An 18740-nucleotide genomic window follows, 5' to 3' on the forward strand; every position below is an offset into this window, starting at 1 on the left:
CGTTTTCTTAATCTTCCTCTTCAGATTCAAGTGCACTGGCCGACTACCTCTTCCACTTCGAGGGTCAGTTTTATATGCAGGAACCCAGACAATAGAACTGGCGTGCAATATTCAAACTTGGGGGGTTGGGGTTGGCAGTCCTTTCAGGACAGCCAGCATCCCAGTTTGAACTAGTATTGGACTCCTCCCTCGCTTTTTGCCCTGACAGACACTCTGGAGCCTAGGCGGGCTTGACCAAGGTCTCCTGCCGAAGATGAAAATCACACAAAGGAATGTCCTGCCCTGGAGGGCAGGGAAAGACCAAGAGGGGAAAGAAGTGCGATAATAGCAAAAAAAAGAAAACGAGGGGGTTGGGGCGTTTTGGTCAAATGGGCACCCTTGAGTGCCTTTACCGCACCTGTGAAAACGGCCTGCAGGAAAGGTGCACCACATTTGTAAAAAGGTTCACTGCCACCAGCCATTTAAGGTAAGCTTGTCCCTGTAACAGAATTGTTAGTGCTAGTGAGAAAAGGGATTTTGCATCTCCCCTGCACTCCACTTTGTTTTCAACTAACAAAATGTAGAAGGGATAAAAAATATCTGAGAACTATAGTTCTCACAAGATTAGCCAGAGAAAATAAAAGAGTAGCTCCAAGAGCAACCCATAACAATGAACAGATATATATACCTAAAGTCAGAGGATAACATTTAAAGGACACTATGGAGAGTCTTAAAAATGACACCCATAAAAAGAGTAAAAGGATTTATGAGTGAGGAAAAAGGTTCTCACTCACTGAGGTATAGGGAAAAATAATCTACCAGTCCAGCAAAAAGGTCTGAGGTTCTTACAAGTGAGCTAGATTTAGCTCTAAAGTTAAAATCTTAGCTAACATTGAGTAAAATACCAGGAAACGGTCCACGGCACTGCATGGTGGATTATTTCAGTCCTCATTCTCAGTTCAGTTTGATATTTGATGAGCCTCATCAGCCTCCATGGTTGGTGGGGCAGCATTGCCCCCCAGGGAAATGAAACTGTGAAAAGATAAAGAATTGCTCTATAAAGTAAGGGAGGAAACTCTGTCGTAAAGACTGCCCTTGCGTGGCATTATTAAGCTCAGGTTTCTTTATAGGGCAGTAACGAAAGGGCTGACCCAATAGACCAGTTCTGTGTGCCAAGGTGGATCAATTTGATGATTTAGTCAACTGTGCAGTTGGATGTTTTGAACATTGTTATGGGCTAGTGTGCTTTAAAATGCACCATTTAAAAAAAGAACAATTTGTCTTCCCGTCATCCATAGGATAATGTTGAGAACAAGTCTTTGTGTCCTTCTTTCCACTGCTTTTTGGTTGTCACACTTGAGCAGTAAAACATGAAAGATAACACATGTTTACTTACCAGTCATTCTGTTAGATCTTCTTTTGAACAATTCTAGCACCAGTAACTTACCTGCATCAAATAAATTCTCTGGAGAAGCTTTGTGACTTTTGGTCACAAGGCCCCATTGTTCTTACGGGTTGGGCTGTTGAAGCTTGAGAATATCACCTGTGACTGGTTCCCTCCTACTGCATCACTTTACTTAACTCCTTTTTTTGATGTACGCCATTGAATGCATTTTAAGAAGCTATCGTGACTGTGTATATGTTTATTATTGAGTGTTGTGTGTAATTAACACCTGCTCATTTTATTTTTTAGTGTGTGTTTAAGACATAAATACTGTATTTTTAAATATTTATGTTTAAATTGAATTGTGTGCTTCACTGTGCGGACCCATTGTGGACCCCTGACACCACTCACTCTCCTGAGATTAGCCTTGACTGCTCTACAGTGCTACTTTGATTGGGTTTTGGCTAACCTCTGAGTTCCCCTTTTCACTATGGTGGCCTCCTAAAATCTGTCCACCAGGCCAGATTCTAGAAATTAATCTTAACAAATCCCAACCTGGAGGCTGCTCTCGCCTGCCTGGAATGTTTGCCCACCGCCTGCTCCTTCCACCGCCCAAACCCTTCCTCTTGTCTGGATCTCTTCTCCACTCTTCGGTCCCTATCCAACTTAACTTATTCCTCTGTCGGCTGCCATATTAGATAAGTATTTTATTTGAATGAACAGGAGTGTGTCCCGTTCATTCAAACAAAATAGATTTCAGTTCTCCAGATTTTTTGTACTAAAAAACAGCAGTGCTCAGAGCAATAAAACCTGATTCCGCCTGCCAGATAGGGTGGTAATTGCATCCGGCCTATCGTTAACACATAAATTGGGCCCTGGGCGGTTACAACCTAATCTAGCCTGGTAGATCAGGTTTTATTGCTATGAAAGAAATAGATATTATCTTTACAGATCTACCAATATCTGCTTCAACACTGCCTTTTTGAATGATGTAGATCTTATCACGGGTGGGCTTGGGCATGCTCCCAGTCCCAATCTTGGAAAAAAGGATGGATGCTGCAGCCATTCGACAGATAGTTAGAACCAAGACCTCCACAATGAAGTGCAGCCTGCTGATGACCAGAGGATGACCCCTGAATCTAACCAGCATTGACTCCAGTGCTATCCTGGTGAAGCCTTGCTCCTTTGCCTGATCTTGGTAGATTTTTGTTGTCGTTTCGATCCTTGGACTGGTGGGATCCCCTGCTGGAGTATCTGTGCCTTCTGAGCCTTGGGAAGTGTGCCTGGACCAACCACCTCCCTTTTGAACTACTACTAGCAGCCGTTAGAAGCAGAGCCTTCGGACTTGCAAGATCTTCAAGTTATGCCATAGATTGCCTGTCCTCGCAATTTCAGCCATTGCACGACAAGAGCAGCTGTGCTGGGGCTGCTTCTGTGTTCCCTGCTAGTAGATTCAAGTCTGCATCTCTTAATCTTTTGGGGTTCTTCTTCAAGAGGTTGTCTGGAACAGTATGGTGAGAACCACAACCAGTCTGACCTGAAAAGTGAGCTTTACACCCCCGATCCCTGGACTACTCTCACTAAAACCAAGGACAGACGATTGTGTCCACAGCAAATGCTGAAATACCTGCAGTGTCACTTGGGAGAATCGGAGTCCGGGAGTAATAAACATATCTGTTTTTGCCTCTCCCATAGGGTAAAATTGGGTGTAAAGCCCTTGTCCCTAAACTCCCTGTGGCTTGAACCTCCCTGTGGTCATTGAACCTGTGCTAAGATTCCTTTCCTAGGACTTAACTTAGAAATAGGATAGAGTGAGGTACTTAGCTGCCTTGAAGTAAATACTTAACTTACTTTGAGGAACTCCCAAAGCACCATCATAACCCACTGCATCAGTTCTGAAATACCTTGTCTGACGAAACCTTAGTTTTGTATTTTTGAGCACAAGGCCCCAGACATCTTCGGGCTGGACTTAATAAAATGGAGAGAACTGGGTTTGTGCTTCTGTTAACTATTCAGTTTTCCTGAATCTTATTACTCACCTGTTGAAGACTAGTTTATAATCCTTATGCTATTCTACGGGTGAATGTATATATATATGTATGTATGTGTGTATATATATATATGTGTGTATATATATATATTTCTGAGGCTTGTTGAATCTGCTTAGATCGCATGCTGTGCATAGGCCGACATCTAGTGGAAGCTGCAGAGTATTAGTTTGTTTTTCGAAACTCGAAAATGGGCGTCGACACAGGGAGTGCCAGTAATACTATCCTTAGTGACGTCCACTGTACCCATGATCCCTCACGCGTCTAGGACCCTCAGATTGTTTTTTTCCGCCATGCTGGTCGGAAGCACTGAACAGAGTTCCCTGACTTAGTCAGATTTTGCAAATATTGTTATATATTTCCCCGTTTATTCCACCTATACGTCGAGTCTCCGAACATCGACACTCGACGCCGTATCGGAGAAAAGTCAACCGTCGAACTACAGCGACGGATTTGGGCCTCGGAAGTCCTCTGGACTCGGCCCTGCAAGTAGGGAGAGTGGGGGGTGGCACATATCCTACACTCTGATTAATATAGGTACATTACTTATATTCCCACCCTCCCAGCCCGCTGCCACAGGGTGCCTATGGAGGGTACCCCTTTTCACTTTTGCCCCAAGTGCAACCGCAAGTATCCTTGGGTTGACAGACACGCCACGTGTAACCTCTGCTTGCCGAGGGACCACCCCGAGGCGAATTGCAGAGCGTGCAGTCGGTTCAAACCGAAGACCCTTAAGGACCGTTCGACAAAGCGTTGGGCCCACCACGCCAGGTGACAAGAGGCCATGGCCGCGAAGGGTGCCTTCAGCGATGGCAGCGACGCCGTACTTTCGGACGGTGAGGGCAGTGTGGCGTCGATGGACAGCCAAGCGCAAGTCCCCGACCTCGGAAGGTTGTCCGGCAGGGCAGCTATGGGGAAGACACCGGCGACACGAGCACTACCCACACCACTTCCAGCAAACAAAGGTCCAACCGAGACTCGACGCGCACCTCGAGTTCTCGGAAAGAGGCACATAGAGAACGGTCCACCGAGTCAGTGTCCTCTGGGCGTTCGCGTTCCAGATCACCTCATGACACCAGGCAACCCTCCACTGTTGCTAAGAGTGCCTCGCTCCCCTTAGTGACTGAGGTTCGGTCGTCGGAGGACGACGCCGACCTCTACCCCCAGGCCGCACTCCAGGAGTCGGCGTCTGCAGGCAGCGCGAAGGCTGCTACCGAATCCCTTACACTCTCCAGAGACAGGTACTCTACCCCCGAATCTCGGCACCAGGCATCGAAAAGCTCTGATAGGGCCCAAAAATCGGGGAAACACTCTTCCACCCGCGGGGTGGGGGGAAAACAATGAAGTAAGCAGTCCCAGCCTACTTCCACTCCTAAACTACATTCTACTCCACCTAAACAGACGGATAAGTCTCAGTCTGTTGTCCCTAAAACCCCTGTTCAAACCAGTAGGTCTAGTCAGGATAAAACAGGGAAAGCACTCCAGGAAAGAGTTATTCCCAGTTCAAGGGAATGGTCCAGTGATGACATAGACAGAGTAATGTCAAGGATGTCATCATTGGCAGATTTCTACGCCAAAAACCCGGAACACATTCTCTCTTATACCCCAGAAGGGTCAACTCCCTCAGGCTCTAAGGATCCAATACCCCCAAGTAAGAAGTCCCAGGTTGAAGCACCAACTCAGTCTTCAGACCCCTTCTATATACAGCCCTATTCTCAATATCAGGAAGATCCATCCTTTGGTGAGGATCCAGACATGGGCATGTTCGAAGAACAAACTGGGACGGGCTATTATGGGGATGATGAGGACCAAGAGGAGGAGGAGGAGGAGGAGGACGACGACCCAGATACATACAGGGCAGATTCTCCCGTAGAGAAAGAGCCCGCGGTTACAGACTCCCCTGTCGACAACCAGCCTCTCCTGAATGAGGTCCTGTCCAGAGCGGCACAGCACTTCCACATTGACACCCAAGGTGCTCAGGAAGAGAGGGACTTAACAGAGGAATTGGTGGGAGAAAGGAGACCTGTTGCTCAGGCCATCCCTATCCTTAAGTCAATACAAAGGAGGCTAGACCCTTCCCTTGTTAACCCCAATCTCACTAGGGCAGTAAACCCCAGAATTGAAAAGCTTTTCAGGGCAGCCCAATCTGACCCACTGTAGATAAGGGGACATCTCAAACCGGACTCCCTGGTTGTTACAAACACCGTAAGAGGGCGGGAACACCCTTGTCATCGTCCGAAGCTCCCCCCCGACAAGGAGAGCAAGAAGATTTATGGCTTGGGCAGGAAAGTAGCCTCCACTTCCGCCTACCAGGTAAGGATTGCCAACTCCACCACCCTGCTGTCTAGTTACAACTGCCACCAGTGGGAAGAAGGTGCAGCGCTCATAGACTCCACCTCAGAACCCTTAAAAAGCCAATTGGCACGAGTTTCGGCAGAGGGGAGAGCCGTGTCCGGTTGCATTTTAAAATCAACCTTTGATGCCGCGGATAACGCCGGCAGATTAATCTCTGAAAGCACGGTCATCAAGAAGCATGCTTGGCTACGGCAGTCTGGTTTCAAGGCAGAGACCCAAGCATCATTGATAGATAAGCCGGTGGAGCCGGATCTATTGTTTGGAAAGGCGGTCGAGGACGCGCTGAAGAATGCCAACGACGAGTACGAGACACTCAAGTTCCTAGGGCAACTAACCAACAAACCCCCTAACCAGAGAGGGAATGGCAATTTTTATCAGCCTCGCGGACAAAACTCCCAAAGAGGCTCAAACTATTCCCAAGGCCAGGGTACTCCATGGAACACTAACCATCAGTCTACCCAGAGTTATGGCAGGGGTAACAAAAGAGGTCCTGGTAGGGGTAGAGGCAGTCCCAATAAAGGAGGGGGCACGCCTCCACCAAAACAGTGACGCTCCGTTCAGGGTCCCTTCTCACGCATCCCCAGTAGGGGGACGCATTTCCATCTTCACCCAAGCTTGGGAAGGGATCACATCAGACAGATGGGTGCTGTACACAGTGTCCGTAGGATACTGCATAGAACTACTAGAGCGTCCCCGAACCACCCTCCATGACAAAGAATACACTCCTTAAACCACCAGAAGATCCTACTCGAAGATATCGAAAATCTTCTCGCAAAGGACGCATTAGAACTCGTCCCGGGAAACCAGGTAAACAAGGGTATTTATTCAACTTACTTCCTTGTGCCAAAAAAAGATTTGACAATGCGCCCAGTATTGGACTTACGGCCTGCAAACAAGTATGTCAAGCCCCAAAAATTTCGCATGACTACTCTCCAAGAGGTAATTCCCCTCCTAAAAAAGGAGGATTACATGGCAACATTGGCTATGAAAGATGCCTATTTTCATATTTCCATGTTCCCAGCGCACAGGAAATATCTGCGCTTCAAGGTGGCCAGTCAGCACTACCAGTTCACGGTACTGCCCTTCGGGATAGCCTCGGCTCCAAGGGTATTCACCAAGGTGGTGGCGGCGGCACACCTACGCAGGGAGGCATTCCCAGTGTACCCTTATCTGGACGACTGGCTCATCACGGGGGAGACCCAAGTAATTTGCAGGACAAACATTCAAAGAACTATCAACCTCCTCTTCGAATTGGGCTTCTCCATAAACGAGAAAAAATCAAGTCTGGTGCCCAGCACCTCCAAGCAGTTCCTAGGAGCTGTTCTAAATACTCAAGAGGGGTTGGCTTTTCCTTCAGAGGAAAGAATTCGGAATACACTACTGCAAATTCTGCAATATCAAACCGGTCGCCAGTTAACAGTACACAAAGCAATGCGTTTGCTGGGCATGATGGCGTCATGTATTTACCTGCTCCCCCATGCGCGCCTGCGCATGCGTCCCTTGCAAGAATGGTTGGCGAAACAGTGGTCTCAGGCAAGTGGTCAGTGGGACGATCTAGTGGTTGTTTCGCCAATACTTGTACAAAGCCTCCACTGGTGGACAAGAGACAATCTATCCAAGGGGAAACCCTTTTACGATCCCGAGATACAGGCGGTAGTCACGACGGACGGATGCCTGACAGGATGGGGAGCTCACCATCTCCACCACAAAGCTCAGGGTCTCTGGTCTCACACAGTGACCAAGAATCACTTCAACCTGCTAGAGCTTCTGGCAGTTTTCAGAGCACTTCAAGCGTTCGAGCCCCACCTGCTGAACCTGTCGGTGCAGATCCGGACGGACAGCACGACAGCCATGTTCTACCTGAACAAGCATGGAGGGACTCGTTCGCCAAATCTGTTCAGACTTGCCCAGAAAATTTGGATATGGGCACTCAGACGGAACATCTTTCTGTCATCTCAACATGTTCCAGGGGATCTCAATTCTCTAGCGGACGCTTTGAGCAGAGATCCCCTTCCAGAGGAACACGAATGGTGTCTACACAGAGAACTCGTAGAAGATCTCTTCTCTCAGTGGGGTTTCCCCACTATAGACCTATTCGCCACAAGCGAAAACACAGTGCCAAGGATTCGCATCCAGGTTTCCCCAACCAGACTCCCTGGGGAACGCCCTGTGGATGAACTGGTCAGGGATGTTTGCGTACGCTTTTCCACCAACTCCTCATCAGGAAGGTGGTGAACAAGATGAACAGAGGGTCGATGACGCTCGTCCTAGATGCTTCCATGTGGGCGAGACAACCGTGGTTTCCACACCTACGCAGACTCTCGGTGTGCGATCCCATCAAACTCCCGGGCTGGTACAATCTTTTGTCCCAGCACCAAGGTCAGAAGGTGCATCCTCAACCCAACTCCATTAACCTAGCAGCATGGCTCCTGAGGTCATAGAGTTCGGACATGTCAATTTACCACAAAGGTGTACGGACATCCTAAAAGAGTCTAGGAAACCTAACACGAGGCATTGCTACTTCCACAAATGTAAGAGATTCGTTATCTGGTGCCAGAATAAACAAATCAACCCAGTTGATTGCACTCCTTCCACAATCGTGACATACATGCTCCACCTGCTGGACGCAGGGTTGGTTTTCAACTCACTAAAGGTACACCTGGCAGCACTGTCAGCGTACACCACCTCACATAGCAAGGTGTCGTGGTGGAAGGTACCCGTGGTTAAAGCCTTCATGGAGGGAGTAAAGAGACTTCATCCTCCTATATCTAACCCACCACCAGGATGGGACCTGAACGTGGTGCTATCTAAACTCATGGGCCCCCCATTCGAGCCCATGCATAAGACAAGTCTCCAATACCTGACCTATAAAACTGCCTTCTTTGTAGCCATTACATCCATAAGAAGGGTCAGTGAAATTCAGGCTCTGTCAGTGCAGGATCCTTTCTTTACTATTCATAAGGATAAGCTGGTTTTATGGACACACCCTAGGTTCTCACCCAAGTTTATTTCTAAATTCCATGTAAACTTTTCTTCCAAAACCCACAAAGCTAGGCTAAGGTTAAACTACACACCCTAGATGTGCGTAGGGCGGTCCTTTACTACGTAAACAAGACCAGACCGCTTAGGAAAACAGATCAACTGTTTGTCTCCGTAGCCACAGGCAAAGAGGGAGATCGCGTCTCTAAGGGTGCCATCTCCAAGTGGATTGTCAACTGTATCCAGTTGTGTTACTCTCTTTCTGACAAAACTTTGCCTTTTACGCCCAGAGCCCACTCGACAAGAGGCATTGGGGCCACTCTGGCTTTCGTTGCAAATGTTCCCCTTGACACCATTTGCAAAGCAGCTACTTGGAGCTCTATTCACACTTTTACTCAGCACTACTGCATTGACACCCATTCCAAGACAAATACTCAAGTGGGACAAGCAGTTCTAAGACATTTATTTGCTCATGACCCTTCTCAAATCCCACCTCCTAACACTGCTCGCTAATCTATGCACAGCATGTGATCTAAGCAGATTCCACAAGCCTCAGAAGGAATACATTACTCACCGTAATCGTATTTCTGATGCTTGTATCTGCTTAGATTCACATGCGACCCACCCTTCCTCCCCTCTGAGAGAAGGCGCATGGATGCTTGTAGTCTTATCTATCTGCTTGGATCATCTGTACTCACGCTACTCCTCATGCTACCTCATGTCAGGAGAAATACAATCTGAGGGTCCTAGATGCGTGAGGGATCATGGGTACAGTGGACGTCACACTAGGGATAGTATTACTGGCACGCCCTGTGTCGACGCCCATTTTCGAGTTTCGAAAAACTGTAATACTCCGCAGCTTCCACTAGATGTCGACCTATGCACAGCATGTGAATCTAAGCAGATACAAGCATCAGAAATACGATTACGGTGAGTAATGTATCCAGTGCTTTAAGTGGGGTAAGAAATTGAGGGGGGGGCCCTCGTTTGGGGGCGTGGCTTTCATTGTGGGCGTGGCCTAAAAGTGCACAAATCATAGTAAGGTGCGCAAACAAATATATAAATGTATGTGAGCATTTATATGTTTGTATGCGTACTACTATGGTGTGTACTTTTCAAGCCATATTTTATAAACATAGCAATGTTACATATTTCTATGTTTATAAAAGGTGGTTTGAAAAGTGCACAAACCATAGTAAGTTATGCACACTTGTGTGCTTACCTTACTATGGTTTGTGTACGTTTCAAGCCACCTTTTATAAACATAGATATTTGTAACATGTTTCTATGTTTCTAAAAGATGGCTTGACACGTAAACGATTCAAGGCATGACGGACAAAACAAACCGCAAGGTGGCTTTGTCCGTTGACAAAGCTCTATAAAAGATGCCTTGAATTGTGCACGTTTCAAGCCGTCTTTTATAAACATAGAAATATTTCTACCTTTATAAAAGATGGCTTGAAACGTACACAGTTCAAGGCATCTTTTATAAAGCTTTGCCGACGGAGAAAGGCACCTCGGGCTCTGTGATCTATCTGCTATCACTGAGCCCGAGGTGTCTTTCACCCTCTGCGAACCCGCGGGCTCCATGATTTAATCTGCATATTACATCACGGAGCCCGCGGGGGTCAGTGACCTGGGGAGGGAAAACAAAGGGACAGTAACTTCCTCTGATGACCCTGATGAGGGGTCATCAGAGGGAGTTACACTAACTGACAGAAGTGCCGCCAGCCTCAGCGTAGCTGTGGCTGGCTGGCACTTCTGTCAGCTTGGCCAACATAATGACGGGCGCATCTCCCGTCGCGGCTGCGGCCGCGGCGGGATAATGCATCCCGCAATGTTGTGTGGGACGGGGGGCCCCGGCTGGGCCCCGGCTCAGCCCCACTTTCTGGAGACTGCCGGGGCCCGGCCCCGGCAGGCCCCGGCCCACTTAAAGCACTGAATGTATCCCATATATACATATATATATGTATGTATTTATATATGTCTATATATATATATATATATATATATATATATATATATATATATATATATATATATATATATATATATATATATATATATATATATATATATATATATATATATAGAAACTTGCTGATTCACTCCATTCATACAAATTGTTTGAGCGGCACTCTCCACAGCGATCACCAAATGAGTGATCACGATCCGTAGTATTCCATGCAAAATAATTCTTCCTTTATTAGATAAACATTTCCAGGAAAATCACATAACCAATTAAAATACGACCATAGCTGCGGTCCTCCCAAAAATAAGGCAATGAATATTGCCGAGGCGTTTACGCGTTTCGCGGCCGACTCGCCTCTTGTTCTCAACAACCAGCCTCTTTGTGGCAACCTATTTAAAAAAAAATTTAAAAAGAGAAACAAACATAGATAAGGTTAGAAATGAAAAGAGGACTGGGGATCGGGTTCATTTGTTTTGCCCAATAACGTGTTCATCATATCTGCCATCTTTGCCTAGTTTTCTTTAGATATGGCAAAGTGATACTTCGTTACTCGTGTGGGCACAGTGCATAAAGTTGTCGCAGAACATCGGTACGTGATAAAATGCATAGTGCAAATCCACGCTTATATTTGATGATACATTCAGGACTCCTACAACAAAACCAAATTAGTAGAGAAATACCTCCAACATTATATAGTGATCTCATTGGGGCTGAGTTGCATATTTCACCAAATGATTCTCGTAATGGCATAGTGCATCATCCAATCACAGAATGTCTAAGTAGGATCCGAAACATAATACAAACCCTCGCTTCCGCCACTTACACATAAAACTCATAAATTGAGACAGAGTCACTGGTAAACAACTCCCAATGTGGGCATTGTGCAAAGTCCGATATCTCATTAGACCAGGGTTCATAATGATGTCTAGTCTAAACAGATTAGCTGCCCTTTTATCTGTTATCACTATAAATAGTGCATATTGTTGTATCGAATCAGAACAGATTTCTTCCTGTTCTCTCCACAGGAAGTATTTTCATTTGCTAGTGTCATCATTACCTCATTATAACATAAAGTGCATTGTGCAGTAGCAGCATGGTCAAATGCAAATAAATGCAAAGTGCAAAACTCCCACTCGGTTACATTACCTAGAGCGCTATACACACTTGTCCAAATAGGAATACATCTCCATTTGTTTGCATCATTATTACCTCACTGAGTCAACCTCAGATCTTGTTACTGTTTTTGCTTACAGAATGTAAAGTGCATCGTGCAGTAGCAGCATGACCAACTACAAAATAAAGTGCAAAAAAACCACTCAGGTTCAGTACCTAGAGCGCTATTCACGCGTGTCCATATGAGCCACAAAGCCCATGTAATCGTTAAATTATTGCATAAAATGCTATGTCCTCTTTGGCTACGTAGTTTTCTGTTGAATGTCCCATTTACACTGCCAAACCTTCTTGTTCTTTGAGTTATACGTTTTGTTCAATTAACCCATTGAACAAAGTGCATTAGAAACCACCACCAGTTAAAACCAGATTAAAAACCTAACTCAACAAAACAGAAATAGCAATCATTAAAATCCCTCATGGTCATTGCTTGCATATTTTATCCAAATCCAGAAGCGGGTATCAGACTGAGCGGTATTAAGAGTTTAGCATCCCAAAAACGTGTGCAACTTTTCATCAATGTTATGCCCACCCGGTTGCTTGCTCTCAATCAAGGATACAACAAGTTTCTTTTTGTCGTAACATCTTCTCTTTGTCACCACCCCTGGGACTAGTATCTATTTTGTGGATACCAAAGAATCTGAAACTGTCTGTTATTATTGTGGCAGTCAGTAAAGTGTTTGGCCATGGGGTAATTGGCATCCTTGTATAAAGTGCCTTGCACATGTTGTATACGGATTTTCAGTTTACAGTTTGTGCTGCCAATATACCATTATGGCAAGCACATGTTAAAACATAAACCACATAATCTGTCTCACAGGTGATTTTTTTCAACTATCGAAACTGTGTCCTGTAATAGGATGTATACATTAGTCAGTTTGTTGCAATTTTACAAATGTTGTTAAATGTATTTGATATATTTACTAACTTAGATTGTTTATATTCTGTGTGGATTCATTGTGGCCCTCGATGACTCACTTTTTTGAGTTTGAGACTAAGCCTTGACTCTCCACACTACCTTGATTGTTTTTCAGATAACCTGTTGGTCTTCCCTGTTTACCAAACATAGGGTGCCCTCCTAAAATCCATCTCAACAGTTTGTATAGGATTGCTTTAGGGATAGTTACTTACCTTTTGACATTATCTGTCTGGAGTGTTTTGAGGCCTAATTAATATTGCATTTTTGTTGGTCTTTCTGATTTGATTTAAGTCCTCCGTGTGTGGCTCACAAAGCCCCATAGTTCCTGAAGCTTTGCCTTACTGGTATGATACACCACCTTGATTGTTTGGCTAGACCCAAGAGTCCATGCAACCTTTTCAAAAACAGGGGAGGATTTTGAGAACCCTCACATTGGGCTGGTTCTGTTAGGAAAACTCCTAGAAGTCTTTGGAAACATTGGAAGATTCACCATCCTCGGCGCACTCAGTGGAATTCAAGATGGCGCCTATTGGATCACGTTTCCACTTTCTGATAGCGCAGGTCTAGTTCACACCCAGAGTATCAGCGTGATCACTCCTACTTATACTCTGATTCACTTTGACTCTCTGCGTTGCTACTCGTTCCCTTGTATGCATTGCTCCCTGTCCTTTGGAACCCTGAACCGTTGGTCTGTGTTCTGCCTGCAGTCCTTTCGCTCGATATTCCTTTCCCTTTCCTCCGCTCAGCGTCTGCCGCCTCTGGCCGCTCGCTCTCCGCTCGGCATTTGCCATGCTAGCTGCTCGCAGCTCTTTTTCTCCGCTCAACGTCTGCCACCTCTGGCCGCTCGCGGCTTCTCTTCTCCGCTCGGCTTCTGTCGTGCAATCCTCTTTCTGCTCATTTCTTCCTTCCGCCGTCTGCAGCACTTACTACCAACGGCTCCTCTCCTCCTTCTGTCGCTTCTTCACCTTAGCTCTTTCTATTTATCCAACTCCGGTTCACTCTCTGAACATTTGTTCAGCTCCCGGTTTTCAGTTTCCTTAATCTGGCATTGTTTAGTACCTCCTCCTGAAACTTACCTTGGATTACTCGAATTCCGCATCCAGTCTTCTGAACTAAACAGCAAGCATCCTCCTGTCTACATTCTTCATTGATCCTGTGGACTTCCATACTAACACAGTCGGATACCTGTCTGATTCTGGGTTTTCTTCCCTTTGAGGGTTTTCCAGGGGGTGGCCCCCTGGGTGCACAGAGCACTATTCACCGTCTCTGGACTCCCAGGGGGACCCTCTCTTCTCTACAGAACTTCAGCTAAACCCGAAGATTCGTGAATACCATTCTTGGCATAAGAAAAGGTGTGGTGTTGAAAGAGATTGTAAGAGGTTCCTAAAAGCCATTTTAATACTCTTCAGTCGTTAATCGCCTGATAGATTAACAGGTAGATAGCTCAGATACCGCAAGTATCAGCTGTGTTGTTCAGCACCATCCTTAATTTCATTTTGTCACATGGAGCAAGTTTGCTTCTTCCTGCTAGCTTCCCGATCCATACACTGCCAACCACGAAACTGCAAGGATTCACAGGTCTTCCGATCTTTTCAGGGAGCCATTTCATTATGGTGAGTAATGTTAATTTCTACAGTGTTGTCTTATTTTGCAGTGTGGATTTGTGAGTTCCTCACTACTTCACAATTTAGTGATTCCACTCCTAGAGCAGTTTTCGCTTTGGCTTGTTCATTCTGGTCTCTTAGCTCACAATTAGCAGCAGGTTTCTTAAACTACATGAAAATGCACGCAAGAGTCCTCCCTTGCTCACAGGTTACTGATTCCATTACGGGCACTGTTTTAGCACACTGATATATAGTCTGATTGCTTGGCATTCTGCATTCAGCTGTCTTGAGGGGCTCCATGGGGAAAAGGGCCTACCACATCTTGTGGGGAACAGTGAGACAGCCGGTACCCTCCAACTTTTTGAGGCACATCTGGTTGCTGGCAAATCTAGCCTAATCCCTACTGGCTCGGTTTGCCCACATAGCAGGATGGGGAGTTAGGGCACATCGCCAAACTGGTGATGGTTAGGTTTGTGGCTTCTCTTAAAAGGCATACAGATATGGAATGTGCCAGGAGCCCCTTTCCAATACACCCACAGCATGGGTATACTGAGAACCCTATATTCTCTTGAAGCAGAACAGTTGTCAGTTAATCCTGGGAGCTCAAACTCCTCGCCTCAGACATTTTACGTCCTTACACTAGCACCTTTATGAAAACACTTCATAATATACAACATATAATGATGAGACCGTGACCCTTAAATATAGTTGTCCAGATCGATGGAATGATTCAATTTAGCTAGCTTTCAGATATTTGATGGTTTCATTTTGAACCCATAGAGGAAGCCTTTCTTCAAGAATCTCTAGCATCTCTGCGTTAGTCTCCAGAAACTCTTTGCCTCTGAATAGATGCTGCTGCCCAGAAATCCTTTTTCCATTGGAGAAATAGAAGCTCTCGTAACATTCAAATTTGGGCAAAACGCCCCCATGTTCCACATTGATATCCTTATTTGCTTTTGCCTTGCAGATCTACAAACTATTTCTGCATAAACCTGGCTATAGGTTCCATCTGCTGAACAAGAGTAGGCTCCTTTCTCTGTCAGTTTGGGGGATGCATGTGGAAAATGTCTCATGGATGAGGAATGTAGAGGGGTTAGATGCTTCTTGACTATAGCTTGTTGCTTTTTTTTCTTTTTTTTAAAAAATGCTTATTCTGCCAATTTGTTGCCTGTCTTCTGTTATAGTTCATAGCAATTAATTTCCCTGGTTCCTGTTGCGTTGCTGAAAGTAAACCGTGTTCTCTCTTTTTCAGGATCCATGAAGATTGACAGCCTGGGCATGCTTTCTGATCTCTCAGCTTGTGAAGGAAAACTTTTCCCTATTGGCTATCAGTAAGCATTCCTTAAATGAGAGTGACAGTAGATGTAAAGTGTAAATCTGATTGTTTATACCATTGGTTAACAGCAAAGTGCATCTTGATGTACTGGTTTCACACTTTTATCTCCCTCCACTCCATTCTGCAGGTGTTCACGACTCTATTGGAGCACAGTAGATGCCAAACGACGCTGTTGGTACAAATGTCGAGTCTTGGAGAATCGTTCCACTGCAACGACAAAAGAACTTGAAGTAGGGGAGGAACCGGGGACTAACCAAACCATACCACACAGCCCTTCAGTAAATGCAGGTAACTGACTGGAATGCCGCTGAAAACGTTAAACCAACAAGCATATCACAGAGCGCAGACTTCTCTGAAAAATTGGTAACATTTGGCTACATCTATCATGCACCTTGTGTAAAAGCCTACATACCACATAACCCCTGACAATAAGAACTGTAGGAGACGAGGCTACATACCATTACACACTGTGCATTATGTGTTGGTCCATAGCTTAGAGTAATGACTTAAACCTGCATAAGACTTGAGTATAGTTCACCAAACAACCTCACATTTCATTGCTTTCAGCTCACACTGATAACAGCCAGTTACCTACACCCCAGTTCATCACTGATTCCCCATTCGTGCAAAATTTAGATGGGGTCAGACTTTGGTAATATCCTGGCCACCTTACACAGTGATTCACACCCCATAGCACAAGACAGTCATACATACGTAAGGGACCAGTGTAAATCTCATCACTCACTGTTGGGAAAGACTTGCTGCTTTCCTCCCGTATACGTCTATGGAACACCCTTTCTTTTGGATCTACGTGATCCGACCGCGGGTGATTTTCCTGCGATGGAAAGGTTTGCATGTGAAATGTACGTACCACAAAAGGTTTGTACATTTCCCATGCGAACACACATTCAAAACCCCTACACAACCAAACTCCCCACCCACAACACAACCACCCCCACACCCCCAACATAAACAACCCCTACTCACCTTTTCTTCACGCTGAGTCCCTCCGGCGCCAGTTCACTTTCACATCCGTGATTGGGAACCAGCCCCGCAGGGTCCTTTTTATTTTTATTTATTTTTACGTAAGGCTGCAAGGGTTTCTGCCGCTCACTATACTGTAAAGTATAGTGAACGGGGCGTTGCGTGGGACAGCCCCGCAGTACCCACTCTTTTTTTTATGTCGGGTGTGCAATGGGGGGGGGGGGGGGAGTGTCCCGTCCCACCCGCGCTCACTGTACAGTATGGTGAGCGGGGTGTTGCGGGGGACACCCCAGCAGTCCTTTTTATTCTTTTTTAACTTGCCTTCAATTCATGCTACCAACAAAGGTTCGAACCTTTGGTGTTCGAACCTTTGATGGTAGCATTTTTTGGACTTTTTGTGCATTCAGACTTTTTTTTCAGGTTCATTTGTTTCCTTTCTTTTGGTTTGATTTGACTCTTGACCTGACATTTCTGCTTATTTTTATGGGAAGTGTTCGGAAAATGTTCTCTCTTAACAACATTCCCTCCAAGTTCTATGGAGCCCCAAACTTTTTGCTGCTGTTTTTCACCATGTCCTGACTTTTTAAAGTGAAGTGAAGCCTCAGCTTCACTCCACTGGTCTTTTGCTCACAGGTTATGGGGAGGCCGACTAGTCCTTCAGGATGTTAGTACTTGGAAACAATGTTGCCCTTAGTAGTTTTACTTTGTAACCTGTTCGGGTAACCTTTTAACATTGCTCAATGCATCTTTCAATACAGTGAAATGGGGTTTCTTTTGTTTGACCCTAGACTACACTCAAAGGGATTTTTTGGTTATCAAAGATGTGCCGAAGGACAAACTAGTAGCAGCAGTTACTTTTTCATACATTTACTGTATTTTATTAGCCTTATCACGCTTGGCTTCTAACAGTGGCTTGTGTCCCAACGGCCATGCCATGAGATTTTTTGTTTATTCCTTGGCCATCTTGTTGCCTTCTTCCAGCCCTGCCAAGTCAGGAAAATCCTTTTATGGTCGGGCATTGCCCAGGAAAAGCAGTACTTTCCATGGGATAGTGCCTTCCTTGTGTGGTGGCTCCCAGGAAATGGGCTGGGACTGTCTCCTTTATATATTTTCTAGCTCTGCAGTTGGGGCTTTGCTAAGAGCTCTGTCGAGCGTTCATTTGTATTCCTCTGCGTCAGTGCTGAATATTTTGCACAGCCCACGTATGTGCTCTTGACAGGCTTATCGCCTGACTTCGGTGCTGTTGCATGCCAGCCTTGTTATCTGGCTCCTGGCTGTTTGCTTGTGTAACTGGCGTTGCCTGTAAATATCCTGCGGATTGCTGGCTCGTCGGTAACCTCAGCTCTGCTGAGACTGCGCTCTCTGATGCATGCCACTCGGGACATGTTTAATGTGGGTCAGCCACACCTAAAGGTTCAGTATGCCCATGGTGAAGAGTAGCAGACTCGGGCAAACATTGGATTGAAAAACACAAAAGGGGGGTAGTGCTGCTTCTGGGATAGGCTCCACCCGATTTTGTCATTGAATGAAGCAAAACATGTTGGTTATATCGGGGAACCTTTACCGATTTTACTAGTGGAATGTATCCCAAGGTCGGTAGCCCATGAAATTGTCCAGAAAGAAAAACCACATACACATAAGGGGCTGTGGATATAAATTGGTTGTACTAAGAAAAAACTATGAAGATTTCTTGTAAACACTTACATATATAAACGAAATTCAAAAATACAGACCAAAACACATATGTGCGTCATTAACAAAACTACAATAAGCATATTATAATCCTTGACTTGGTGTGGTTTGAAAGGAAGTCAAAAACACAACATAAGACTTAAACAAGAATGTTTTGAAGAAAATCAAAAACATAGCATGAAACATGCTAGAAACACACATATATATTCTAAATGTGCATGTAAAAAGACACATATGTAAATCAGTCAAACACCTGTGTTCTTAGAAAAAGCCCAGATTCAATATATCTGGTGCATGAAAATTTTCTACCTTGCATCC

At 45.3% G+C, this 18740-nt stretch overlaps 1 protein-coding gene across 4 annotated transcripts in view; it reads left to right on the plus strand.

The window, feature by feature from the left end:
- KMT2B (lysine methyltransferase 2B) overlaps window positions 1–18740 on the plus strand; it is a 1990704-nt gene that overhangs the window by 1343460 nt on the left and 628504 nt on the right. For all 4 annotated transcript variants that reach the window (XM_069604859.1, XM_069604860.1, XM_069604861.1 and 1 more), the window contains 2 exons: window positions 15663–15741; window positions 15874–16034. In XM_069604859.1, coding sequence (XP_069460960.1) covers window positions 15663–15741; window positions 15874–16034 — 240 coding nt within the window. The remainder of the gene's footprint in view (window positions 1–15662; window positions 15742–15873; window positions 16035–18740) is intronic.

This window comes from Ambystoma mexicanum, chromosome 1p, assembly GCF_040938575.1.
Source record: "Ambystoma mexicanum isolate Mex_15411 chromosome 1p, UKY_AmexF1_1, whole genome shotgun sequence".
NCBI classification, from domain to species: Eukaryota; Metazoa; Chordata; class Amphibia; order Caudata; family Ambystomatidae; genus Ambystoma; species Ambystoma mexicanum.